General features: G+C 47.1%; 2 protein-coding genes across 2 annotated transcripts; both read right to left on the minus strand.

Moving 5' to 3' along the window:
* Positions 1-215: 215 nt before the first annotated feature.
* TRIM54 (tripartite motif containing 54) lies at positions 216-20,456 on the minus strand. Its single transcript, XM_007191332.3, has 9 exons — positions 19,939-20,456; positions 4,899-5,071; positions 4,196-4,367; positions 2,335-2,430; positions 1,423-1,656; positions 1,141-1,163; positions 900-1,024; positions 669-761; positions 216-361 (listed from the first exon to the last, which is right to left on the minus strand). Exons 1-9 carry the CDS (start codon positions 20,104-20,106, stop codon positions 351-353), a joined length of 1,095 nt encoding a protein of 364 aa, XP_007191394.2. The 5' UTR covers positions 20,107-20,456; the 3' UTR covers positions 216-350.
* A 979-nt stretch (positions 20,457-21,435) lies between these two features.
* On the minus strand, positions 21,436-24,129 carry DNAJC5G (DnaJ heat shock protein family (Hsp40) member C5 gamma). Its single transcript, XM_028168831.2, is given in 6 exon segments — positions 21,436-22,397; positions 22,596-22,669; positions 23,158-23,302; positions 23,499-23,739; positions 23,741-23,758; positions 24,017-24,129. Coding segments are annotated over 5 exon segments (573 nt in total). The 3' UTR covers positions 21,436-22,397; positions 22,596-22,613.
* Positions 24,130-27,097: the final 2,968 nt, after the last annotated feature.

Consider the following 27,097-nt stretch of genomic DNA (forward strand, 5'->3'; position numbering starts at 1 on the left):
CCCAGGAACTCAAGCCCCGGTGCCGCCGCACCACCCCCGACCCTCTTGGCACTGGGCTTGCGAATCCGTGCCTGATATCGAGGAGGTGCCCAATAGGGGTTCATTCCACTTCTGCCCCCGAAATGGTCCCAGATTAGGAGAAGGTTGGGATGGATGGTGATGCGATCGTCGCAGAAGCCGAGGCTGAGAGAGTGAGCAGTGAAAGGAGCTGCGGGTCGGGACGCATTAGCCCTTTATTGAGCCCCTCCCCCGCGGCGGCGCTCCGAGCTGGGTGGCGGGTGGTCCCTGCTCAGGTCCTTCACCACCCGAGCGCCAGGCCGCGGGTGCGCAGCCTCCCCAACAGGGACGAGTCAGTGCAGGCCTGTCCCCGGGAAAGAAAGCTCGGTGGGCGGGCGCTCCAAAGAGACAAGGCAACTCCGAAGCCCAGCTCACTCCCTTTCCCCAGCCAGGAGGGTTTCTCCTCCACTTCCCCACCCAACTCGGACTCCCAAACCCCCAGAGGAATGGATGGTGGGAAAGAAAGTTGTACTTCAGCACGCGCGCTAGGGGGCGCACCCCTCCTGGTTGAGGTTGGGAGTAGGGGCCCCAAGCGATCCCTGATGCAGCAGAGAGGGAGATCGCCGGGGGAGGGGCCGTACCAGCCAGACCCCGCCAATGCCCACACTCACCTTCCGGCCCCTCCAGCCGCTCTTCCTCTGGCCCTGCGCTGCCCTCTTCCCCATCCAACGCTACCTCCTCATCCTCTTCCTCCCCAGAAGCGCCTGGGCGGAAGGAAGGCTGGGTGAGCTGGAGTCCCCGATTCTCTGGCCGTCTTGCACCCATCCCCCGACCCCCAACCTGAAGGGTCTGGACGCCTAGTCCTAGCGGCCCGCCGCCCCCTCCCATCCTCGCTCCCTCACCTGGCTGGAAGTCGATGGTCCTCAGCATTTCGGCCACATGCTCCACGCTCACGGTGAATTGCTCCATGCTTTCATAGCCCGGCTCCGGCCGTCCAGCCAGCTCCACCTTTGACATTGTCCCGACCCTGCGGCAACCGCAGCTGCAGCGGCTCATTTGGAAACACCCAGCACCCTCACCCCCTCCCGGTGGCAGCGGAGCCCCCTCGGCCCCTTCCTTTCCCTTCCCACTCCACCTACTCACTTATTGATCAGCTCCTTGGCCTGCTGCAGGGAAGAAAAGAGGGTGAGAGTAAGCATTGTGCCAACCTCTGGCAAAGTCCCATTTCTGATGCCCAACACAGTCCTGCGGGGTCGGTGGGGATGCGCGTCCCAATTCGTTAAGGAAATAATGCACTCAGAGGGGGTGATTTGCCCAAGGCCGTGGGGCAAGTAGGTGCCAGAAATAAGACTTGAACCCGGTCTCCGCGTGTCAAGGCCCCCACTGCAGCCACTAGGCAGCCTGACACCATCCCCCAAAGCCCACCTGCAGATAGAGCGCCATCTGCGGTTCCTCCATGGACTGGATGGCGGACTCCACCAGCTTAGAGGAGGCCTCCAGGTGGTCTCCATACTGGCGGATGAGGGCCCTGACGCGCTGCAGCTTCTCCTCCTGCTTCCGGGCCAGCGCCTGCAGCAGCTCACCCTTACGCTCCTCCAGAACTGCGCACAGGGCCTCAAACCTCTGGTTTAGCAACTGCTTCTGCCTCCGGCTGTTGTCCTGAAAGACCGGAAGCAAGGATGAGACCTCATAACTGGGAGAGCACGGGGCTACTTGTCCCACTCCCGACTTAATGGAAGTCACAGACAGCCAAGAAGAAAAGTGACCTGTCGATTACACCACAAATTAGTGGCAGAGACAGAACTCCAGCCAAGGGCTGCTGATTCCCAGATCTTTTCAGTAATAATAATGATATATATTTTGTTAAGGTTTAATTGACATATAACATTATATTAGCTTCAGGTGTACAACATGATGAATCAATATTTGTATATATTGTGAAATGATCACCACAATATGTCTAGTTAACATCCAGCACCATACATAGATTACAAATTTTTTTTTCCTGTGATGAGAACTTTTAAGATCTACTGTCTCAGCAGATAACACTATATTTTAAAGAAGCTTCATGAGTGCTGTCTATATTACTTGTATTATCTCATTTAATTCTCAAAAAGATCCAGTGAGGTAGCTAACATATCATTCTCTCATCACTATTTTATATAGTTAAAAACAAGAAAAACTGAACACAGAGAAGTTAAGTTACTGGACCAAAGTCACAGAGCTAGTCAGGGACAGAGCTGGGATTCAAACCAGCAGCCTGGTAAGCACATCCCACTACTTGTGATCCACCTCCAAGAGTCCAGAAACTGTCCCTCCCTCCCATCCCAGGCTCACCTCAATGGTCTGGCACACCTCCTCCATCTGCGTGATCACTGCTTGCACACGGTCATTGCCTGCCACCAGCATCGAGATGCCATCACTGAGCTCACTCTGCCACACACACAGGCCAGCACTTAGGGCTGGAGGACCTAGTCAAGAGCTGTGCCCCCCCCACCCTGGCCAGGCTGCCCAGGAAAGGACTGCCCCCTCCCCTCCACCATTAGGGCATCTTCAGGGCAGCTCTGACAGAGATCTAGAGAGTTTGGAGCCATTCAAGAAGTGTGGAAGCACACTCTATGGATTCTGGAAGGAGGTGGAGAGAGGAAGTCCTCCACCACCAAATGAGTAAGGAAGAGACATTCACCAAATATCCACCAAATGCCAGGCACTGGCCTAGATGCTTTATCTGTAGATTCATGTCTTCCATCAATTTTGAAAACTTCTTCATGATTATCCATTAGGATAATATTGCCTCTTTTCCATTCTCTTTATTCTCTCATTCTGTGACTCTGATTAGATACATGTTAGACCTTCTCATTCTCAACCTCCTCATCTCCCAGTGCTGTATTCTAAGTGGTTTTTTCAGTCCCCTCTTCCCCACCTTTTTTTTTTTAATTAAAAAAAATTTTTTTTTGCTGTGCCCCGTGGCTTGTGGGATCTTAGTTCCCTGACCAGGGATTGAACGGGGCCCTCAACAGTGAAAGTGTGGAGTCCTAACAACTGGACCACCAGGGAATTCCCCAGTCCTCTCTTCCTGAGAGAAATCTGTCATTTAATTCATCCTTTGAATGTTTTATTTCAACAATTATATTTTCATTTCTAAAAGCTCTATTTGGTTCTTTGTCAAATCTGCATTTTTGATAGTCTATTATTGCTTTTTAAAAATATTTATTTATTTATTTATTTTGGGCTGCATTGGGCCTTTGTTGCAGCATGCAGGATCTTTGCTGCAGCACACAGGCTCTTCATTGTGGTGTGCAGGCTTAGTTGCCCCACAGCATGTAGGATCCTAGTTCCCTGACCAGGGATCAAACCCTTGTCCCTGCATTGGAAGGCAGATTCTTAACCACTGGACCGGCAGGGAAGTCCCTATTGCTTATTTTAAAATTCCATTTTAAAGCATTTTATGCAAAGTGACTTTCCGTTCTTCAGTAATTCCAGTATCTGAATTTCTTTGTGTATCTTCAATCATGAGCTAATCTTTTGTTGTTCTTAATCTAAGAAAAACCCAAGGCCTAAATTGAGGGTTTTTCCTCCAGGCAGAATTTGCATTTGCTTTTGTCAAAAGCCAGGCGGCACAACTGACCACTTTAGGGATTCCTGGGATTCCAGTTTAACCTGGGATCCTTGGGGGTCCTCACTGCAGGCCCCCCACCTTTTAGGAGTTTGGAGGCATAATCTCATCTCTCTAGTTCAGTAATAACTTGCCCTGTGGGAAATCCTGCCTTTTCCGTGCTTATCACTCAGGGTTCTGTTCTCATCCCACTTCCCCTCCTCCTCTCCCCACCTCACCGGCACTTGGAGCTTTCCTTTACTTCCTAAGTGTCTACCAATTTAATTTTTAAATTATGTTTTATGTAGAATCTAGATGTGTGACAGTGAGATGGCCTTGAGAGTCCACCATACTGCATCCATTTCTCATTTTATCCTTACAGCTCTCAGGGGTAAGCATTTTCATCCCCATTTTACAAGTGAGGAACGTGAGGGCCAGAGAGGTCAAGTGACTTACCCAAGGTCACACACTGAGTCACGCATAGACTTGGGACTTCAGCCCTGATCTGCCTGCCTTTGAAACCAAGTGGAGTAAGAGGCTATAGTTTGAGACCCTTTCCTATGTCCCCACCCCCACACGCCTGCTCCCTCTGCTGCTTGATACCTTCTGGCGTTTGTAAATGGTTGGCAGTGGGGCCACCTCACAGTCCTTGTGGGCACCGAAGACCTTGCAGAGAGAGCAAGTGGGCACTTCACAGCTCAGGCAGTAGATATTGATCTTCTCATCTTCATGCTCCTCGCACATGAGGTGCTGCTCAGCCTTGGAATTCAGCGGCCTGGAGGGGAGCGGACAGGGTGGCAGGAGGGTCAGGGGCCAGGCTGGGTGGGGGGCAAGAGTGTGAGGCTCCATGAACACCTTCTCTTCAGCCTCCACCACCCAGCACCACCTTCTCTGCCCCTGCAGCTGGTGCTGTGGCTGGGCAGGCGAGTGACTTCCACGGGGCTCTTCCTTTGAGGAATAGAGCTATGGCGTAGCGGAGACCTAGATCCAAGAGTAGTTTCTATTCCAGGGCAGGGAAGTCCCGTGGGGCGGGACGTCATGGAGGGTTGGCAAGGACCTTGCTGGTGGACGGCCAGCCCCTCCCCAGGTGAAGAGGGGGAAGCACTAACCAGGAATCAGAGGCTGCCTGAGCTGGGTGACCTGACGAGCTGGGGGCAAGTCCCTCCTCTTCTCAGGTCCAGTCCTCTCATCACTAAACTGAAGAGGCAGGTTGATCGTTTCAGCTCCTCTCTTCTGGCCCTGATGGGTTCCCTGGCTGTGTCCCAGGCCCTGCACTTTAGAGAAACAAGAGACCTTAACAGCTCACCGGGAGGACTCCTGCTTGTAAATGTCGATAATGTTCTCCACTAGCAGATTCCGCTGCAGGCCGTAGACACCATGTCGGTCCAGGACAACCTCATGCCTGCAAGACGGGCAGCGGAAACGGCCTCCTGAAGACACAGTGGTGGAGCCCCGGGATTGCCACAGAGGGTTTGAGGCCTGTGGGGACGGGGAGCGTGAGAGAAAGGCACAGTGAGTCATGGGGGAACTGGGAGGAGGCAGGGGGAATATCACGGGGACTGGGGAGTAGGAGAGTGGTGAAGAGGAAGCATCAGCTCTTTTCTATGGCTGGACGTGCTTCTGAGAGCAGCTCTTGGTGGGTGGCCATGGAGACTTTCCCACCTTTGCCTTGTTACTCAGCCCACCTCCTTGAGTGTCCCTGCATCCAGAGCCTAGCTTGATCAAGCCTAGTTAGGGCAAGCTCTCCTCAAAGCAGCCCAGCTTGGAGCTGTGGGGAGACTTTGACCTCAGCAGGAAGGCCAAAGTAGGAAATGGACTCTGAGTGTTGCAGTCCTCCAGCCTGGGGCTCTCACGGGCCACATCTGGGGGACGTTCTCTGCAGCCACGGTCAGGGGCACGGAGACAAGTGCTGAACAATGGGGCAGACATATCGAGCCGGGTAATTCGGGATAATCACTCCAGGGACTGGGAATCAGGAGTCCTGGGTTCTTGTGCTGCCCCAACACTGCCCTACTATGCGTATTTGGGCAAGCATTCAACCTCTGTACAATTAAGGACGAGATTGGATTATTTATTCTACCATAAACATTGAGTGTGTCAGGTAATTGCTAGGCTCTGGGCATAAAACATGAACAGGTACATCACATTACCCTCAGGGAGAGCAAACTGACAACCACATCCAGTGGGCTGCGTGTTATGACAGGAGGAATCTCAGAAGAAGGGTTTACCAGAGCTGCTCACCACTTCCTCCCGCTTACACCTCTTAGGGAACTTTCTCCATCACATCCTAAAAGGGAGAGCCCTGCCATGGCCCAGGCCACAGTTGCTTGGCTCAGAATTGAGGAGGTGATCACCTGACCCAACAGGACCAATCAAATTTTCTCTCTAGGAACTTGGAATCGAGTCACAGAGGCTGAGGTGACTAGACCATTTGCAGCTTTTGAACTGAAAAAAGACTTGTGAAGTTGGGCTAAAAGCTGACATTGTGGCCACCCCAAAATCTGTGCAAGTGGACGGTGTGAGGGGTCAGACACTGTGAACAGAGAAGGCTGGTCTGCAAGGAAGAGAAACAGTCAATCTGGGGAGAGCAGCAGAGATGAAAGACTGGTAAATACTGCTTATTGTTGCTCGATATTCACCCCTTCTTCTTCAATAATAGAGCCCCTGAGTTTTTAGCAAGACACATGGAATAAAGACCATGTGACCAAGCCTCCCTTCCAGCTGGGTGTGACCAGGTGACTGCGTTCTGGCCAATGGTATATAAATAGAAATGTTTTGTGCAATTTCTAGGAAGTATCTTTAATGGGAAGGGCATGCCCTACTCCTCCTCTTCTCTCCTTCCTGCTGGCTGGAATGAAGGTGGACTGGCAGGACTTCCCTGGTGGCGCAGGGGTTAAGAATCCGCCTGCCAATGCAGGGGACACAGGTTCCATCCCTGGTCCAGAAGATCCCACATGCCGCAGAGCAACTAAGCCCGTGTGCCACAACGACTGAGCCTGCGCTCTAGAGCCTGCGAGCCACAACTACTGAGCCCTGTGCCACAACAACTGAAGCCTGTGTGCCTAGAGCCCATGTTCCACAAGAGAAGCCACCTCAGTGAGAAGCACGCGCACCACAACAAAGAGTAGCCCCCGCTCACCGCAACTAGAGAAAGCCTGCACACAACAACGAAGACCCAATGCAGCTAAAAATAAATAAATAAAGTAAATAAAATTTTTTAAAAATATGGACTGGCGTAGGTTGAAGCAGCCATCTTGAGCCATGAAGTAGCCACATGTCAAGAATGGCAACAAGATAAAAGGAGTGAGTCTCTTATGAGGCAGTCCTGGACTGCCTACCCATACTTTCACTGGAGAGAAAAAATTTTACCTACTTGAAGCCATTGTTATTTTCGGTTTTCTGTCTTTTACAGCCGAACCTAATCCTAATTGGCTGGAACACCATGCACTCTTAGAGAGTAATGGAGAGAGAGTCACCTGTGACTTTGTATGTTCAGATGTATTTCCCGCAATTGGGTTCCATAAAATTCTCCAAATCCTTATGCTATACATCAACCAGAAGGACCCTAATGCGTGTGCAGCAGCACCTATAGCACATAGAGGGCATCCAAGTCCAGAGTCTTATTTGATCCTTTGGTAGCAAGAGATGTAGGCAAGGCAGGAAATGTGGCCCCACTGTGAATTGGGTGACTTATCTTGGGGAGAGTGACAGGCATATCATAAATATTACATTTGGGGGGAATTTTTTTTTTAATTCATTTTATTTATTTATTTTTGGCTGCGTTGGGTCTTCATTGCTGCGCGCGGGCTTTCTCTAGTTGCGGCGAGTGGGGCTACTCTTCATTGCGGTGCATGGGCTTTTCATTGCGGTGGCTTCTCTTGTTGCGGAGCACAGGCTCTAGGTGCGCGGGCTTCAGTAGCTGTGGCATGTGGGCTCAGTAGTTGTGGCACACAGGCTTAGCTGCTCCGCGGCATGTGGGATCTTCCCAGACCAGGGCTCGAACCTGTGTCCCCTGCATTGTCAGGAGGATTCTTAGCCACTGCACCACCAGGGAAGTCAGGGAATTTCTTTAGAAAGATAAGAAGTTAACATTTTAGCCCATCATAAAGCTAGAACGGATTAGCTTGAGATTATTCAAGGCTGTGTTTGTGCATCTGTCCTTCTCAGTAACTGGAATTGTATGAATATTGTTGAGTTTAGTTTAAAGACTGGGTTAAAGTGTGAGATCACTGGGCTTTTGTTTGCTTAATACAATAATCTTTCAATATTTAGAATCCAAGTGAGCAAGATGGTGTTAGGAGAGCTCTAAGCCTGCAGACTTACTCCTGGAAGGATCTTACTTCTCTTTGATTTGCTGGTGGCAAGCGTATAAAGGTGCTCAGTAAATGTCTGAATGGGAGGAAAGGGGGCGTATTCTAAAGTTTTGACCCAGAGCAAAGATAAACTGCTAAGTAGCCTCTCCTAACCTCCCTCTCTCATTGCACTCTTCCTCTATACTCATTATTTAACAGTCAACACATGTTTTCAGGGCCTATTATGTGTCAAGCACTGTGCTGTGGGCTTTCCAGACATTACTGAATTAACCCTCAAGAATTTCTTGTAAAGATGGTGGAGGAAATGAACATTTACCCCCTAACTTGGACTACAAGAAATATAACCACAAGGCTAACACCTATTGAACACTTAGTTTATGCCAGGCTTTGCTCTAAGTCCTTTTATTTGTATTAATTCATTTCATCCTCATATCATTAGCCCCATTTCAAACATGGGAAATTGTAGCCCAGAAAAGTTAAATAAATTTGCACATGGTCATCAGCTAATAGGTGGCGGAATCAATATTTGAACTCAGGCACTCGGACCCCAGAGCCCATCCTAATAATCATTATACTGCATTGTCAGATACAATAAAATTTAGGCCAATTGAAGAATGATGCCCAGAGCTAACATTTGTCTCTCTGAGCCTCAGGTGAAACATTTTAGTAAAAGAGTCATGAAGGACCAAACAACAACCTGTCACACAGAAAAGAGAGGACAGCCTAAAAATCAACTTTGCAACTGTGCAACTGTGAATTGAAGTTATCTGAGCAGGAATAAACAAAAGATGACCCATCAAACCAAAATCCTGTTGCCACGGAGCGCTAAGAGGGCCCAGCGGGCAACCAGAATGATCTGCTTGTCTGTGAAAAGAAGAAATAGCTCAAATCTCAGGGGAGATGGATCTACACATGCCCCCACGGTAGATAATTCATCAGATTCTGTGTGAAAAATATTCTGAGGCAACATAACCAAATTGGGACACTCAACTGCCTACTAATCCAGGTCATAGCCCTCTGCTTTCCAAAGAAGCCAAAGAGCTAAACAGAGATTACAAACCAATGACAACATCCAGCTAGCCAGTCTGCATTTAGGAGAACAGAGGAAGGAAGCCAAGGTAAACAGGGTTGAGTGAAGAATTCACCCTCAGCACCAGATAAAGCTACCCCTATACAAAGAGGAGTGATAAGCAGAAGAGATCTAACAGGAGATACAAGCCAAGATATTACAAAAAGAAAAGGGAAAAGAAAGCAAGATGAGCAAAGGACAGATGAAGAAAACCCTCTGGAAGAAGAATTGCTCCAGCAAACAATTCAATTTCAATCTAACATTTTTAAAGAAATGAAGAAAACATAGTCTCCGTAATTAAAGAAGAGATATAAGGGAGCAAAGCTGGAAGAAAAAAGTGAGCTGGCAGAATTAAGGAAAGTAAAATATGTTATCAACATAGAAAAAAAATTCACATTTGACACAGTAAGAAGTAGAATATATGATACTGATAAAAGTCACATAGATTTTAGTAGAAAATAACAGAGACACAAGTAACCAGGACTGCATGCTACAACATGGATCAACCTTGAAAATGCTGTGCTAAGTGAAATAAGCCAGTCACAAAAGGACAAATACTGTATAATCCCTCTTATACGAGGCACGTAGAATAGTCAAATTCACAGAGACAGAAAATAGAAGGGTGGTTGCCGGGGGTTGGGGGAGGGGAAATGGGGAGTTGTTATTTAATGGGTACAGAGTTTCAGTTTGGGATGATGAAAGTTCTGAAGATGGATAGTGGTGATGGTTGAACGACAATGTGAATGTTCTTAATGCCACTGAACTGCACACTTAAGACTGGTTAAGGGACTTCCCTGGGGGTCCAGTGGTTAAGACTCCACGCTTCCAATGCAGGGGGCCCGGGTTCAATCCCTGGTCAGGGAACTAGATCCCACATGCTGCAACTAAAGATCCCACATGCCACAACTAAGACCCAGCCAAATAAATAAATAAATAATTTTTTTAAAAGACTGGTTAAGATAGTAAATTTATATTATGTGGATTTTACCACAGTATTACAAAAGAAAAGAAAAAGTAATCAGGACTTGTTGGGTTATCTTGGCCAAGGGTCCTACTTCAGACTCCCCACATGAGGACTGACCTCAGGGATCGGCCTGAGGTGGGCTGGCAAGGCACTCTACCTCTTCATCGCTTCCCCACCTGCCAAAGAAATTTCTGTGGTAGCTCATCCCACTGGCTAACCATGACCATTCTCCCAGGACCAGGGGCTCTGAGAGGCAATCAGTACTCAGGCAGTCAACCGTCCATCCCTTGTTTGAAGAACACCACCTTTCTTGGGAGCTGGAGAGCACACAGGGCGGGCGAGGCAGAGGGTTGCACCGCTTTGGCCACAGGGTGGTGCTGCTCCCTGGAGCAGATGCCACAGCTGAGCGCAGCTTTGCCATTCATCCCTGGGTCCCAGAGTCCCTCCCTCTTCCACAGCTCAACTCCTCCTGCCATATCCTACTTCTGGTTGGCTTTCCTCCTAACCTCGAGGGCACCCCTTCCTTTCTGTGATGGCTTTGGCAATGTTTCCCCCACCCAACTCCACACCGCCCCACTTCCTTTGCTAGACCCTGAAGCATATATATATATACCTGTACATATATGCCCTTTGGTACTGGGGCTAAATTTGACTGGTAATAAAATAGTAAAGTTTTTCTTTTGCATTTTCCAGGCCCTCGAGCTTATGGCCCAACACGCATGTTGCTTAGAGGCCTCACTGTGCTACCCATGTGCTCAGTACTTCCCCCAATACGGCATACATACTGAGGACAGGTGTGAAGATTTCAGGTGATACGAGGATCGACATTTAAATTTTTTATGTGTTTATCTCAATGCATATTAGAAAAAATAACCAGCCTATAAAACTGGTGATTTTTCATGGATTTTGTCATTTAGAATGATAAATATTTCAGCTTTAAAAGTGAGTTCTGGGACTTCCCCAGTGGCGCAGTGGTTAAGAATCCGCCTGCCAATGCAGGGGACACAGGTTCGAGCCCTGGTCCGGGAAAATCCCACGTGCCGCGGAGCAACGAAGCCAGTGCACCACAACTACTGAGCCCTTGAGCCACAACTACTGAGCACGCATGCCACAACTACTGAAGCCCGCGTGCCTAGAGCCTGTGCTCTGCAGCAAGAGAAGCCACCGCAATGAGAAGCCCGCGCACTGCAAGGAAGAGTAGCCCCCCCTCGCCGCAACTAGAGAAAGCCCGTGTGAAGCAATGGAGACCCAACGCAGCCAAAAATAAATAAATTTATTTTAAAAAAAAAGTGAGTTCTTTTGAACAACATTGTTAATCAACTATACTCCAATATATTGTAAAATAAAAAGTTTTTTAAAATGTGAGTTCTTTTAAATAGAAATACTCAAGCATAGCATAGGTGGTACACAGCTTTGGTAAACATCAGGAAGGTGAAATGAGAATGAAGTTTGGGACGTTTGCTCTAACCCTTTTCTGACTCCCTCCCCTTATCAAAACTTGTGTGTCTTGCATCCCAAACCTTTTGCAAATGCTAGGTGGCTACCTTGAGAAAGTCATCTGTACTGGATATGTAGATAAAATTGTTACCCATTCTTGGCAACATCTCTATATTTTAACAGAGATGATATGCAGGATGATATAGGGAAAGTAACACTGATCTGAAGATCTGGTTTGGGATTTGCCATTTATGACCTTGGGAAAATAATTTCTCTTCGGGCTCAAATTTCCTCAGATCTAAAAAGAGGATTCGAACTTAGCACTAGCTCCTTTCAAAGGCTGATGTTTTCTGAGCAATGAGCCTTAATGGATATATTTATGGTAAGAATACTGACCAGTGTGGGGGAAGGGAGTTGTTGGTTTTCATAACAACCTTCTCCTCTCACATGTTGCAGTCCACCACATCCCACTCTGTTTAAAGTTTTGGCTCCTGTGATCCGGTATCTCACTTGTTTTTGCCAGTCCCTAGCTGTCCCTGGATCGCCCTCTTCCTGTCTGATGTCAGCACTTCCTGAAATCCCATCTCCTCTGAAACAGCCCCAGTGTATTTAGATGGATTTATACATTCTACCATTTGTATTATCTGTGAGGTTTAAATTTTACATAATACACCTGTATTATTTTTGTAACCAGATGAACAGTAAAATTGCTTTTTCAGATAGTTAACATGCTGGTTATTTAATAGTAAAGATTAAATGAGTTATAGAGGAATTATTATGCAACTATCTTTAACAGTTCTTAACATGGGGAGAGACCCATGAAAAAAGCAGGATATAAGTCTGTATAGACAGTAGGATCCCAATTTTGAAATGAGTGATGGGATTTACAGGATTTTAAAATTTCTTCTTTGTAGTCATCTACATTTACCAAATATCTTTGTATAGACCATGAAATTACTTTATAAAATACATAAAATAAAAATTAAACATTTTGGCAATCATTTCCATTGAGTGATAGAATTGTGGGTGATTCCTTTTTTTTTTTAATATAATTTCCAAATTTTGTACAAGGACTTTGGGTTGGGGGAAAAAAACCCCTTTACTTTTAAAAAGTGCAATGCTCAATCCTGCAGTGAATGAAAAGGGGGCGCTAGAGTGACAGGCGAGTTAACAAGTGAAAACGCTACTTAGGAGACCGTAGTTCGAGGGAGGAGGTGTTTAAGATACCATTTGAAGACAGGGTAGACAGGAAGCAGGAGATGGTCGTTAGCAAAGAGTTTCAGGAGACCAGAGATACTATAGGAGTTTAGGTTACAGACAGAGGAGTCCTGAGACGGGCGGGGGTTGCGGGGTGCGGGGGGAGCTAGAAAGGTAGGTTTTACCAAGAAGGGCTTTTTTTTTTTTTTTTTTGGCTGCGTTGGGTCTTCGTTGCTGCACGCGGGCTTTCTCTAGTTGTGGCAAGCAGGGGCTATTCTCTGTTGCGGTGGCTTCTCTTGTTGCGGAGCACGGGCTGTAGGCGTGTGGGCTTCAGCAGTTGTGGCACGTGGGCTCAGTAGTTGTGGCTCGCGGGCTCTAGAGTGTAGGCTCAGTAGTTGTGGCGCACGGACTTAGTTGCTCCGCAGCATGTGGGATCTTCCCGGACCGGGGCTCGAACCCGTGTTCCCTGCATTGGTAGGCGGATTCTTAACCACTGCACCACCAGGGAAGCCCCCAAGAAGGGCTTTTTAAAAATAATTGTGGTAAAATCATGGAGGGCTTTGAATCCAAGGGTAAAGATCTGAACTTAACTTTATAGGCAAGATTTCTAAACTGCAAGAGAAAGTTAGAGTGAATATTAATCTAACAGAGGTGATTTGGATACATGGGAGAGGAGACTATGGCTTTTGCTTCTGATCTAAAGGCACAGATCAGAAGCAAGAGCCACAGTCAGTGCAGGTCACAGGCTTGCCCTCAGATAGTGGCAGTAATCCTGCGAAGACTAGGGATGCCAGAGGTGGAATCTGGCCAATCACTTGGCTGTGGGTGGGCTGTGGGGAAAGGAGGGAGTAAGACAATTCAGGCATTTCAAGCCTGGATGCTTGGGGAGACACCGGAAGCTGTATGCTGTATACATTTTGTATGACAAAATGTATAATTTTGTCAGTTATACCTCAACAGAGCTGGGGAATAAATGCTGGAGAACTTAACCTGGGGGCCAGAGCCCCCAAAAGATCCATGACTACAACTTAAGGGGTCTGTGAGCCTCCATGGGAAAACAATTACATCTTCATTTTCACTAACGTGCCTAGCAGAACTTGAGCGCTTTCTTCAATTATGAAGGTAGGCAACAAACCATGTAGGTTTAGTAGTACCTGTGACTTTGTCACCAACAGAAATCACGGGTATTTTCATATCGCATTACAGTCGTTGATCAAATCTCCAAAAACAATTTATACTTATCACTACTTCTAAACTATAGTAGTTATTAGGTCCACTGTTCCTTCTCTCTTTTTTTTTTTTTGGCTGCACCACTAGGCATATGGGATCTTAGTTCCCTGACCAGGCATCGAACCCATGCCCCGTGCAGTGGAAGCGCAGAGTCCTAACCACTGGCCTGCCAGGAAATTCCCCCATCTCATTATTTAATGTGTTAATCGAGAAGCACATATATTACTCTATCAAAAAACATGTTCTAATTATTTTGGTAATTATATTCCAGTGTTTCTCAAGCTTTTTTTTCACTCCTGCCTCTTCTAAGAGCCTTTTAAGACATTTCCCCCCAATTGCTATCCCCCGCAATTAAATTTTAACACCACAAATCTTAAAAATGTCAAACTCATAGAAGCAGAGATTAGAAGGCCAGTTGCCAGAGGCTCGGGGTGGGGAAATGGGTAGCTGTTGGTCAAAGGGCACAAACTTTCAGTTATAAAATAAAGTTCCCGGGAGCTGATGTACAGCATGGTGACTGTAGTTAATAACGCTATGTTGTGTACTTGGCATCTGCTGAGAGAGTCTAGACCCCTCACACACAAACATGGAAACGGTGAGGTGATGGATGTGTTAACTACCTTGATTGTGGTAATCATTTTACAGTGTATAGAAATATCACATTATCATGTTGTATACCTTAAATATATATAATTTTGTCAATTATACCTCAACAGAGCTGGGGAATAAAGTTTTACATAAGAGCAGAAAATAAATAAAAAGTAAAATTGCAATAATTTTTTTTTAATACCACAGATAAAATTGGAGCAATATCACCCCCACTGAGACTGCATGCTGTGTTCTAATGCAACTGGTTTTTTCTTTATAATCATATATATTTTATGCACTTAAAAAAACACACATATACATTGTCCTTAGGATCCATAGGCTTCACAAACTAAAAAGGGATCTATAGCACAAAAAGAGATTACTTCCTGCCCTGATCGTGAGTCCCAGATGGTCTCATCACAAATAGGAACTTTATACTCTGAGGTGCGCATGGCAACTTCCTTAATACGTCTCCATAGCTGACAGTCTCCACCTTGGGCTACAGATCTCTCAGCTGACCAGTATCCAGTTAGCATAAGCTATCTTCTGCTTCTGTTTATCTTTCTATTTTAAGACTAAGAAATAGCTTTGCTTAAATCTTACATTTACACAAGGGAGCCAGCCCCATAAAGTAAAATTTCACGGGCCAATAATGTGATGTGTAGAGAAAATTCCATCACTCTAGGAAACAGAACACCTAGATTTATGTCCCTACTCTGTCCCTTTGTTTGTGTGACTGTAACCTGTTTCCTGTGTTCTCCCCTGTAAAATGGAAATAACATGATTCTAACTCAAATGGAATCACACATATGAAGGTACTCTATAAATTATAAAGCACTGTACAAATGGTTATTAAAAATCTTAATCTAGACCTTAAAAATATATGACCACATAGAACCACAGGACATGAAATAACTGTTCTTTCTTCACTGTGAAGGATAAAATGGAATGGAATAAATACATGGAATTCTAGGCCATGATCAGGGGTTTTGTGTGGCATAAGAGCTATATGGTACCTTCTACTTCTTTTGTAATGGTCCATGGCATCCAACAGAAATGTTCCATCTAGAAAGATGCTCCGTGAACGCAGTTTCTCTATCAAATCTATTCTTATCTCAGAATGTTTTCCCACTTTCCTGGCTATCCAGAGTGATGCTGATTGCAGATACTGGCCCAGGATGTAAGGGGGCTTGTTGGAGGCTACCTCCCCTAAACTATTGGCCTGGCCAATGATGAATAGTGGACCACGCAGATACTCTGGGCCAGACCCTCAGAATACACTGGAGAAACTGGGAAAATGGTGGCAGAAGACCAGACATTTGGTCTGGTGACCTTGGCCCTCTTCCTCTGAGCTTTAGAAGAATACAGGCGTTGGCGGCAAAAGCTGAGCTGTGGGTGGAGAAGGGGTTTTGGGTGGTGAGCTAGCTCTGCCCGACAGAACCTAGCAATGAGTGTGGCACAGGGGTTTGTGAACGGAGGCTGGCTGAGAGGAAGGCTGGTAAGCAGAAGAGTGAGCCAAGGTAGGACACTAGTAACAGAATGCAAAGTCCTGAAAAAATGGAAATCCATAATGATATTTCTTGAATTTGTGAAAGCAGATTGTTAGAATTACAAGAATGTTAAAGATCAGTTTAAAACCTCCGTTTCATCCATACATGTGTAAACAGTCTTGAAGAGGTGAAATAGCCTGCTTTACATCACATGACAAATTAAGGAAGAAGCTGGTGGGACTTGAGCCCAGGAATGCTGAGTCTCTGTCTATGATTTTGTTTCCCACTCAACCCAGTTTCTTCCCTAAAGTAAGATCCTAAGCCTGCTACAAGGTTAACACAATTCACAAAATTTCAGTGAACCAATTTCTCAAAAAGGAGACCTGCCCAAGGCTGGGCTGGGGAGGGGATGTCTTGGTGCCCTCAGTAGCAGGTGGAAGTGGCCAAGGAGACAGGCTGTGTAGGGTTTTCACCAGCTGGCGTGTACTTGATGACAGCAGGTCCTAACAATTAGCCGGTAAAGAAGTGGAATTCGGGATGAAGTAAAAGAGGTCATCTCTTTCCCAGACTGCCCTTTATGAGAGAAGGAGGCCCCTTTCTTGCTATTCCCATCACTGTAAATCTCTCCCTACATGGACACCCTCCAGAAAAGCTGTTTCTGATCAACCTTCTTACAAGGCCTTCTGGTTGCCTGTTAAGTTACAACAGGTTGCAGCTCATAAACAAGTGCCCACAGTGAAGTGGGGGCAGGTATAAAAATAAACCGAAGGCTGCTTTAAAGTAGTTTAGGAGTGAATAGAGTTTACAAATTCAGAAACACATGGGAAGATGTTTGTGTCAAATTCCCACACCGACAGCTTTCCTCTAGTCAAAATGCTTGGTAGCTGAGTGGGTGCAAGTGTGGGGAAAGAGAGAGAGAGAAATTAGAGGGTAAGGTTAATGTGGTGTTTTGGTGTTTTATTCTGTTTAAATTGAGAGAGAGAGAGAGAGAGAGAGCTGTATCACAGCTCTGAAGAAAACTAGTTAAATTGTGATGGCAACTATGTAAAAATATGAGACAAGCACTTGAAAGTAATATGCAAACATGAAAATAATTGTGTTGGAGGAGGTGGGATCATGGATGATTTCCTCCCAAACCCTTAATACAGTTCAACATTTTCAATGAAAAAAAAATTTTTTTTCTTTTTTGGCCGTGTTGTGTGGCATGTGGGATCTTAGCTCCCCGACCAGGGATTGAACCTGGGCCCTCAGCAGTGAGAGCTCGGAGTCGTAACCACTGGACTGCCAGGGAATTACCTCAATGAAATATTTTAACTTTTAAAATTTTGCTTCCTGGCTCTTTTGTTAACCTGATGTTATAAGATCATAATCCCTCCAAATTCTTGTTTGTTGCCCATCACAGCAGTTTTTAGGACAGCAGAACACTGGGCATCATCTAAATGTTTCAGAGCGCAGATTAAACAGACTGTGGCCCAGCTACAACAATGGACCACTATACAGCCATGAAAAAGGAAGGTGCATTAACTTTTTTTTTTTTTTTTTGGCTGTGCCGCAAGGCCTGTGGGATCTTAGTTCCCTGACCAGGGGTTGAACCTGTGCCCCCTGCAGTGGAAGTGCAGAGCCTTAACCACTGGATCACCGGGGAAGTCCCAAAACGAAGGTGCATATCAGAATGTGCAGATATGAAACAATGGGCAAGAGAGCGAACAAAGGCAGGTATAGGATGAATTTAGTTTAAACGTGTGTGTATACACACACACACAGAAACGTCTACCGGACCACGGAAAATTTCTGGAAGTATACCCAAGAAAGTTGGTAATGGCTACCTCCATCTGGAGAAGGGAATTACATAGGGCCTGAGGTGAAGATTCACTTTTCATGATATAAATTCCTATAGCGTCTGAAAAAAAAAAAGTGTGTGGGGGGGGGTGTATAATATACTGGTATCACTTTTCTAAGTCCTATTAACTTTCTAGGCAATGTTCTAAGGGTGTTCTTCCTAAGTAGTTTTAAGAGAGAGAAACCACAAGTCCTATTCTTGTCGCCATACTTAGAAAACAGACAATCTGATTATGCCTAGAGTTGTCAAAATGTGGAGGCAATGTGTGAAGAAACTAAATATGCTCATCTTTCACAGGGAGATCTACTAAGATGTATATACATAAGTGCAGCTGAAGAACTGGGTCAGCCTCCCACCAGGCCACCCCAAATAAAGCAGCAAGGAAATGAGCTGTTCAACTTCTCTCCTTGGAGGGCCCAGGGGTGCCCTGCACTCTAAAAGATACACAGTAGTCCAGATGCACAGAACCATCCCAAAGCTCTGGGAATCATGTTCTCTCCCAAATATTCTGTACCAAACAATTCCCAGGTCTCTCAGGGCCCAGATCAGTGTTCCAGGGCTTCAGGGAACCAAAACAGTGTGTCTAGATACAGAGGATGGACTGGAACATCTTCTAGCCTCCATATGGAGGACCATCCCTGGGTCCTCTTCCCAACGACACTGTGTGCCACGTACTTTAATATTCTGACCAATTTTTTACAGAACACGTTACCTTCACTTTCAAAACTTTGTTTTGCTTTCACATATTTCAGGCTCTAATGAAAAGACGTTTCACTACAAATTCATGAGAAGGGATGGCAAAATCTTTTTGTCATTCCCTCCTAGGCATCTCAGCCTGAAGGATGTTCAGTGTTACTAAGACCGAGGGAAAATCCAAGATAGTGGGCAAGGCATAGCCTCTGGTACATGACTTAGTGCCCGGGATAAGCAGATCCCAGAGGGGGAAAATCACTGGCTCCGAGGTTCTCTGGAGCCAAATAATGGCAGGTTTGGACACGTAGAGGAACAGGAGATGGGCACAAGCCTTGATGGGAAGATGGCAGGAGAGACCATGGAGTTCAGTGAAGACGGCAGACAGCAAAGGGTGGGTCACAGGGCACAGCTGTGGAATGACCTGAATTAGCCAGCCCATTATTTTCCCCCAAACATGCTGCCCCTAAAGAACTTAAAAGGGAAACATTTTCTCGGTTAAGTTGAAAATCACGTGTTCAACACATTTCCTCATAATTTCTGATACAGATGAAGAATATGTGCTCATGATGTTCCTTATCGCTGCCATGCCTACTAAGCCAGCCAGCTCTGGTCTATTCTGAGTTTTTACTTCATTTGCAAGGGTGTGTGTGTGTGTGTGTGTACGTGCCTTTATCCCTCACTCTCCCTGATCTTTGTTCATTTTATAGGTTACTAGAACCTACACCAGGGCACGGGGCAAGAAAGAAAACCCATTTATATAAACCATTCTGATATGTGCTTTTATTTTTGAAACAAGGAGCTAAAATGATATCTGTGAATTTGACTAGCTATGCTTTGCTCCATGACCACACATAAGCCAAGACTGGTTACATTTTGGGGAAGTAAAATTTATTCTCTGCCTTTTCCCTGCTTAAGTGACCTCAATCCCTTTTAACCAGCAGGTCCCTTTACTGACCAGTCTGAGGTGGGACACAGGTGTGAACTTCAGCTGGGGAGGATTCCCAGTCCCCTGCCCACTGTCTAACTCTGCCCCCCCAGAGACGGATGCGTTCGGCTTTGCTTTAAATACAAATAGTTTCACTGTCATCATGGACCTTTCTCACAGAGTTTATTTTTTAACGTTTCATTATCTCACTGCTATTTTCTCCAGATTTTCCATATTGTTCTCGAAATCTCAAACTCCAAACTGGAATGCAGAGTCTAGCACAGACTGTCACACAGCCTGGTGGAGGATCGCTTCCCTCCCAGTTTCTAAGGGGGTCTCCTTTCCTCTGTAGATACCAGCATCCCAGCGGCTGTCCACGCACAGGCTGTACTCGCCAGCCTGCAGAGCAGCTGCTGACTCATGCTTACTTTGGGATCTGCTAGGACCCCGGGCTCTTCTTCTGCTCTTCAGCCAGGACAGCCACCACCCACCTCATGGAACCCTCCTCCCATCACCTTCTGGGATCTCAGCGCTGACCCGATGAGACGTCTCCCACGAGTCTGCACTGCTTTACCCGGCCCTGCCCCGGCCCCGGCCCACCTGGAAGACGTCATTGGCACACTTGCGGCACAGGTTGTGCTGGCAGGGCAGGATCACCACCGGTTTGGAGAACATCTCCAGGCAGATGGGGCAGATGAGCTGCTTCTCCAGGCTGTCCATGCTGTGTGCATCCCCGAGCAGCGGCTTGAAACCCACTGTGAAGTTCATCCCCTCAGCAATCCTGCCTACCCTGGCCTTGACCCTGGTCCTGGCCTTCCCTCACTGCCTCTGGACCCTTCCTCGTTTACTTTAGACAGTCTGCGGATTCTTGTGCTCCCTTCTGTTGCTCACTCCCGAAATAGCTCTGCTATCTCTTCTGTCCCTTCCTCTAACAATTTGCCTTGTCTTAGATAGCTGCTTTCAGACACTTCTCTGTCTCTCCTGAGTCTCTGCTCTGTACCCCAGCCAGCCACACGTAGCTTTTTCTATCCCTCCCTCCCTGAACGGCTCTGTCCCTGGAAATTTCTCCTTTTGTTTCCCAAGCCACTCTTGTCCACTCTATGGGCGGCACTGTTTGTCTCTCACTGCCCAGAGAGGAGATTATTTTTTAACGTGGGGGTGGGGAACAAGGGGCATGTGTGTGTGACATTCCAGCTCCCAATTTAGCTCATGTAAGGTGAGCCACAGCTGTCACCGAGTGACCCTGACTCACTCAGGAACGGGTGACTCCCTTGAGCAAGAGCCGGGGTGAGCTTCACCGCTTATGGTGGAAGGTAGGACAGCAAAGTGGCTCTTACTCAGGGGACTCCTGTGAGCCCCTGACCCCCATGCTCTGGCCTGGGCCCCTCTTCCAGGGCAGTGACACAGAATCTGAATCGGCCTGTATGAGAGGCACCATCCATGGCTCGGGGTGGGAGGAAAGATCCTGCCAGACCTACAGTTAGTGAAAGTTTCTGCCTCCGAGGCTTAGCCAGTGACCTTGGCCCTCTTCCTCTGAACCCTGTGATTCAGAACAAGGGCACCAGAGATGAGAGAGAGGCTCTGGTTCAACACTTCTGGACCCATTTTTGTTTTTGCCCAGACCTTTCTTATATCCCCCTAGGAAAAGAAGCCCAGGAGGCTGGAGCTGGCAGGTGTGCCAGGGCCTGGAACTACCTCATGAGCATGCCCCTGAGAAAGTATGGGATTCTGGTCCATGAACACATCACTGGAGCCACTCCAAGGACTTTAAATTTGTTAGGAAATTGAGAGTAGCTGAGCTGGGCAGAAAGGACTGGAATGCCAGGGACCTATTTCGGGCACCAGGGGAATCAGTCTCCAGGGGAATTTTAGAGCACTGACAAAGGCATCATCACAAGGCTCTGGGAAGCCTCTGCCCCAGCTCCACAGTTGTCCTGGACTCCTGCTCTCCAGGGCAGGCTGGTCTCAGATGTGCACACTGGTCCTCTATCTTTTTCTCCTACTTCTTCTCTATCCCAGGCACAATTTGTCTTTTTGGGGCCCAACATATGCACTGGGATTGGACAAAAGCTCTTTTATTCACTGACATCCCTTAGCCCCTCTCCCAGTCAGGAGAGAGAAGTTTGAGGAGTTACTAGACTCTGACCCTGCGTAGACGGGAAATGGTGTGATGAGGATACCAAACAGACAGTGCGATGAGGCACACATGGGGAAAGGGTCTGTAAGAGTGCAGTCTTTACCCTATCACTCGTTTCATGCCCCAGTTTTAAGAACAAAACATATAGTGATCAGCTTGCATAAGATGTGGTCAAAAGGACGGAGGCAGGCAGGCACTGAGGTGTGAACTTCAGTCAACCCACAGGCGCCCTGCTAATGGGTGCTATGCTGGCAGCTGCAGTCCAGGGAGAATCCAAAGGTGGGATAACTACCCCTAAGCCTCAAATGCATTGATACTTCTCCTGAGTTGTCTCATGGTGGTATGGAATGCGGCTGGCAATGCCAAAGGCATGGGCACCAGAAGAAGATGAGACCAGCCGCCAGAAAGTTGTACTCGCTTAGGAATGTGGCTGACACTAAGAGTTGTTGGTACACAGAACTGCAGCAAAGAAGGGTTAGCTGGTATAGCAGCTCCAGGACAGGATCCATCCAGCTTGGTTATCAGGATCCTGATGGAGATATCGCAAGTGGCTGACCCTACCAGCTGACATTGGCTCAAATCCCAAGGAAAGCACAGGAAAAAGAATGCTCAGGAAAAGACTGTCATCACTGCCTAAGACCTCACAAGGGTAGGGATATGAGGGCTGCTCTCTAACAGATTAAAATTGGGACTGCAGCTGAAAAGAAGAATAGCTGGGTGACCCCGTATGGCCAGGGTCAGTTATACCATCAAGGACAAAGATGGCATCCTCACTGGGATGGATGCCATCGATGCTTCTGAAGATGGGAGTCTTACAAGTAGAGGGGAAAATCAGGGTCAGTGTCAGGACAGGGCTACTTGCTCTTCTCTTCACCGAGTCCAGCGGACTGGGCAGCGGAAGGCACCCTCACTGGGTCAGCACCTAAGGGCAGAAGAAGATGGCATTTTATTAACCAGAAGGAATGATCACCCAGAACTTGAAGCCAACACCCTATAGGTAAGGATACAAATACCTGTAGTCCATACTATAAAGATATAAACTTTCCACTAATGACTCATCTGAAGTTAGTGTCTATCCTTTTCTTACCCTTTAATTATTGCTGCATTTCAGTTTTCATACCTCACTCTTCTTCATCTTTTAATAATTATCGTCACTGGAATTATCTTCCCCTCCTCTAAAATGTTCTCTGCGTCCTGTGATGGAATTTGAAAAACACGTATGTAAACATTTAGTAACAAGTTTTTAGTCCACTGGTGAAAAAATGGTGACCTTGCAGTTATGCATTCACATCACTAGGTGGCACTGGTGTGAACGTCAGTCAACCCACACTTTAGGGGATAATCTCAGGCACTTTACCTTTCTTTTGAGTAAATGCAATGAACTGCATCCTCTAACTTGTCTTCGACTACTGCCTTTTCTAGGCACAGTCCCCCACCCCATTCTTTTCCTTAACTCCCAGCCCATTTGTTAAGCTTAACAGTCATGGGAGGCCAACATCACATTCAAACTGTCAGTGTGCGGCATAAACAAACTCAGAAACCAAGTGTATCCCCTTCTCTTTCTTCACTTCGCCCCACTACTGACTTGAGACGCCCATAGTTGGGGGTTCACAGTTTCACCCCCAACCACTTCCTGCATCCCTGTGCCAGCTCTTATCCCAGTCCCTGCCTGTGGTTCTCACCTGGCCTTGGAGGCTGATTCTGGACATTTGGCTCATATTTTTTCTTAGCTGCTTCCTCGGGTGGTGGCTTAAGTGCTCCACAGCAAAAGCAGCAGCAGCAGCAGCAACAGCAACAGGTAAGCAGAGCACACAGGAGGACAAGCGTCTAAAAGGTGGGAAAGAATGGCTTCAATCCGGCAGTTCTTGTGTATTTCCATTCAAGCTCCCCTCCCTCAATCCTTCCAGCACCTGCTATATGAGACAACAGAAGCATTTGTCCTAGGAGAGGAGGATTAGCTGTCCTAAGAGAGGAGGGTTGCCCCTCCTTCCTTATTCTTAAGAGACTAGGAAGAATTGTGTACCTTGAACCAACAACTATTCAGCGTAAAATAGTATGTGACGCCTTCTTCGCCAAAGTGGTCGTATATATATATTCCCAATGAGCCACGCCGGTCGTAAATTTGCCGCTTCTTAGGGTCACTCAGTACGGAGTGGGCTGTGTTGATCTCCTTGAATATTTCTGCTGCTTGAGGGTCCCCTGGATTCTTGTCTGGATGATACTTCAATGCCAGTCTCCTACCCAAGCAATACCCAAAGGAGGGTGGGGAGAGGATGGGAATGGCTGGGGAGGGAGGGTTAGGATGAATGACAGGGATAGGTCTCTAGATGGTGAAGAAAGAATGCATGAGATGTGGTATAAAGGATGGAGGCAAGCAGCCCAAGTCTACATTCCTTCCCGTGTCACACTGAAGAGGATGATGGCCCCACCTGGCCCCAGAGTGAAGGCTTGGGGATTTAAAAATGGGTCAGAAAGCAAGGTAGAGGGAAAAGGGTTCAAGGGGGAGAATTGCAGGATTTAATAAGGGGCTGATGTCTGAACCTGTAGGCCTTTTTGATGTCTTCAGGTGAAGCGCCCTTCTTAAGCTCCAGCACTGCATAGAGGGTTGATCCAGTTTTGGACAACCGGCGGGCTGCTTCATCCACGTGAGCCATGATCTGGGTCAGAGGAGAAGAAGCATTTGTGAGAACTTCCACAGGTGAGGCCACAAAGAAGTGAACTTCCAGTGACAGGAAGCTCATCACCTTCAGGGGCTAGGCAGGTAAGTGGCTACAACGGGACAGGTATAAGACAACAGTGACTGGTAGCTGTGACTAGCAGGAGAGTGCAGGTGACAAGACCTTCAAATTTTAAAGAGGAAACATCTCCTCACATTTCCCAGTGTCCTTCAGATACACAGACGTCCAGACACCCCACATTCTACAGAAGTGAAGCCAAGGGAGGTCTAAACCCTGCAAAAAGATCGATTTTGTCCAGAGCTACTGGTACCTTAAGTAAACAGCCCCGAGCCTGTCCAAGCTCATTACTGGGTTTGAAAGACCAGCAGGGCCCCAGCCCCTGAACAGCTTGGGTGGGGAATCATGGAGGTCCCCAATTCCCAAGGGAGAAACAAGTCAGACCAAACCCTGCGCTGCCTAAGAGAAGTCAGGCGTCCAAAAGCCAGGCCAGAAGGCAGTGCTTGCACCTAGGCCAGAGACTTTCTTCCTCCTAACCTCCCCTCTCAAACCCTCCCACCTCTGTCCCTCAGGGAGAACAGAGGGGTGACTCAAGAGATAAAGGAGGAGCTGTGGGGCAGACCAGAGATAGCAGCGAGCAGGACCCCAGAGGGTCGGGGGAGCGCTTGGGAGGCTGTGGCTTGGGAGAACCAAGGCAACAAGCTCAGAGGGAACGCTCTGGTTCCCCAGGTCCCCTCTGGCTCTGTGTGGACCCCGCACCCGGCCTGGCGTCTACCTGGGAGTCGCTCTCTTCAGCCGGGGAGGCCTCAAGCAACCTCCATCAAGGTGTGAAACTTCACACGGCAGCGGGCCAGTGGCCGACTGCGCCTGCGCGCTGCGTCAACACTAGGGGTCCCTTTTTGGCGCTGCAGGTAGGTCTGGGAGGGACTTATTTCTCTCGCGGGGCGCCTGAGCGTAGGGATCTGCCTGGCGCCAGCGGCCAAGGGCTGCGGAGCGTCGGTTCCAGCCCCACCCGCGGTGCAGCCTGCAGGGCCGTCCCTTCTCGGGTGGGGGGGGGGACTCATTCATTCTTATCAGGGACATGGCTCATCGACTCACCTAAGCAAAGATAACGGGGCTTGCAGACCGTGGCTGTATGAGAGGTATGTTTGCTACAAACCTTTCTCAAGAGGTATATTACCTTCTCAGTCTTCTTTTACGGAATTTAGGGGTCTCCACTTGGTCCTTTTTTCCCCTTCTGCCGGGAAACTCCTACACATGCTTTAAGACCTACATCAAATATCAGTATTCCTAGGAAACTTTCCTTCATTCCCTCAACTGTTCTCACCTTCCTCTGTAAAAGCATTTATACTATCATATTGTAATTTAGATGGCATGTTCCTTTAAATTGATGTCTTGAACATTTCCAAAAGTCATTACTGTTCTTCAGAAACTTCCTTTAAATACTATTACATCACGAGGATGTACCATAATGTAATTATATAATCCAGATTGGATAATTGTTTCTAATCATTTGATAGTATAATGACCTTATTATGAAAATTCTTATCTTTAAATCTACAAATAAATCTTTTTTTTTTTCTTTAGAGTAGATTCCTGGAAGTGGAATTATTGGGTCAAAGCGAATTTTTTTGAGGCTTTTGATCCATATTGCTAACTTTCTTTCCAGAAAGTTACCAAAAGTACCAATTTACCTCCCTAACTAATTTACATGCTACTTGCAGGGCATAGGAGCACCTATTTCTACTCAATTCCTGTGATCTCCTACAGGTTTGCATCCCTTATAATTTACCACTTCATGATGTTGGTTTTCGTAACAAAGGAGCACTCAATGGCTCCTATAACATGGAATTGAAAGAACTTTATTGTTTCAATCCTATCTCTCTGTTACCTCTCTTGTGACTTATTATCTCTTCCTTTTATTACTGTTACCTGTGTACATTTACCTTCCCTTCTAGGTTTTAAGTTGTAAATACTGCACCCCAGAGATGTGAGCCATCTGAGCAAACTAAAGAGTCCATGGGCAACAGGCACAACGACCACTGAATTAGTTTATTTCTGTAGATCTGTGATCAGTGTAGGGGTGGGGATGAAAATCTTTGGTACCCCTCACTGAGTTAATAAGTTCTGGGTTACATGAGTTTAGAGGTTAGTCACCTAAAGTAAAGGAGATAAAGCTAACAATTTTTTGATGGTTTGTACTATGCCAAATTTCTCTAACTAACCTCCAGCCTTTCGTCACCATCATGGAGGGACAGAACTAGAACAGCCCAAGTCATTTCTTTACCAGCACTGGGAAGAGAACAGAAGGCACTGGAAGTGCAGTGCATTTACAGGGAATGTCTCACCTCAGTCTACAGGCCCAGTGTGGTCCGGCCCCTGCCTCTCACTCCAGCTCTACGGAGTACCACTGTCTTGCGTGCTCTGGTCTCTGCTGCACTGCTTTTCTGTCAGTTCTTTGAAGACACCGTGTTCCCTCCTACTCCTCTGCCTGGAGGGCTCCTCCCCAGGCTACGTGCATAGCTGACTTCTCATCCTTTGTGGCTCTCAGCTTCGGGCCTCCTCGGAGAGTCCTTCTAGATTGAGTTCCACTTCCCTCTCCCCATCTCGTTAACACCCTCACCCTGATTTGTGAATATATATTTATCTCACGTTGATTTGTTTAAGGTCTGCCTTCACCGGTAGACAGTGAACTCCATGAGGGCAGGGACCTTGTATGTTTGCTCACCATTGTATCCCCAGCACCTAGAACCATGCCTGGCTTATGATAAGTGAATTAATGATTTGCTGAATGAGCTATAGCAGAGGGAGCCCTGTGCTGGTCCAGTGGAGGCCCAGAGTTCGGGCCATAGCAAGAATTGCCTGCGACAGAAGCAGTTAGCTGGGGAATTGGACAGGACTGCAGAGCCCACTTTTCCTCATATGATCTGAGACAAGAAGAGACATG

Source organism: Balaenoptera acutorostrata, chromosome 12, assembly GCF_949987535.1.
Source record: "Balaenoptera acutorostrata chromosome 12, mBalAcu1.1, whole genome shotgun sequence".
Classification (NCBI taxonomy): domain Eukaryota; kingdom Metazoa; phylum Chordata; class Mammalia; order Artiodactyla; family Balaenopteridae; genus Balaenoptera; species Balaenoptera acutorostrata.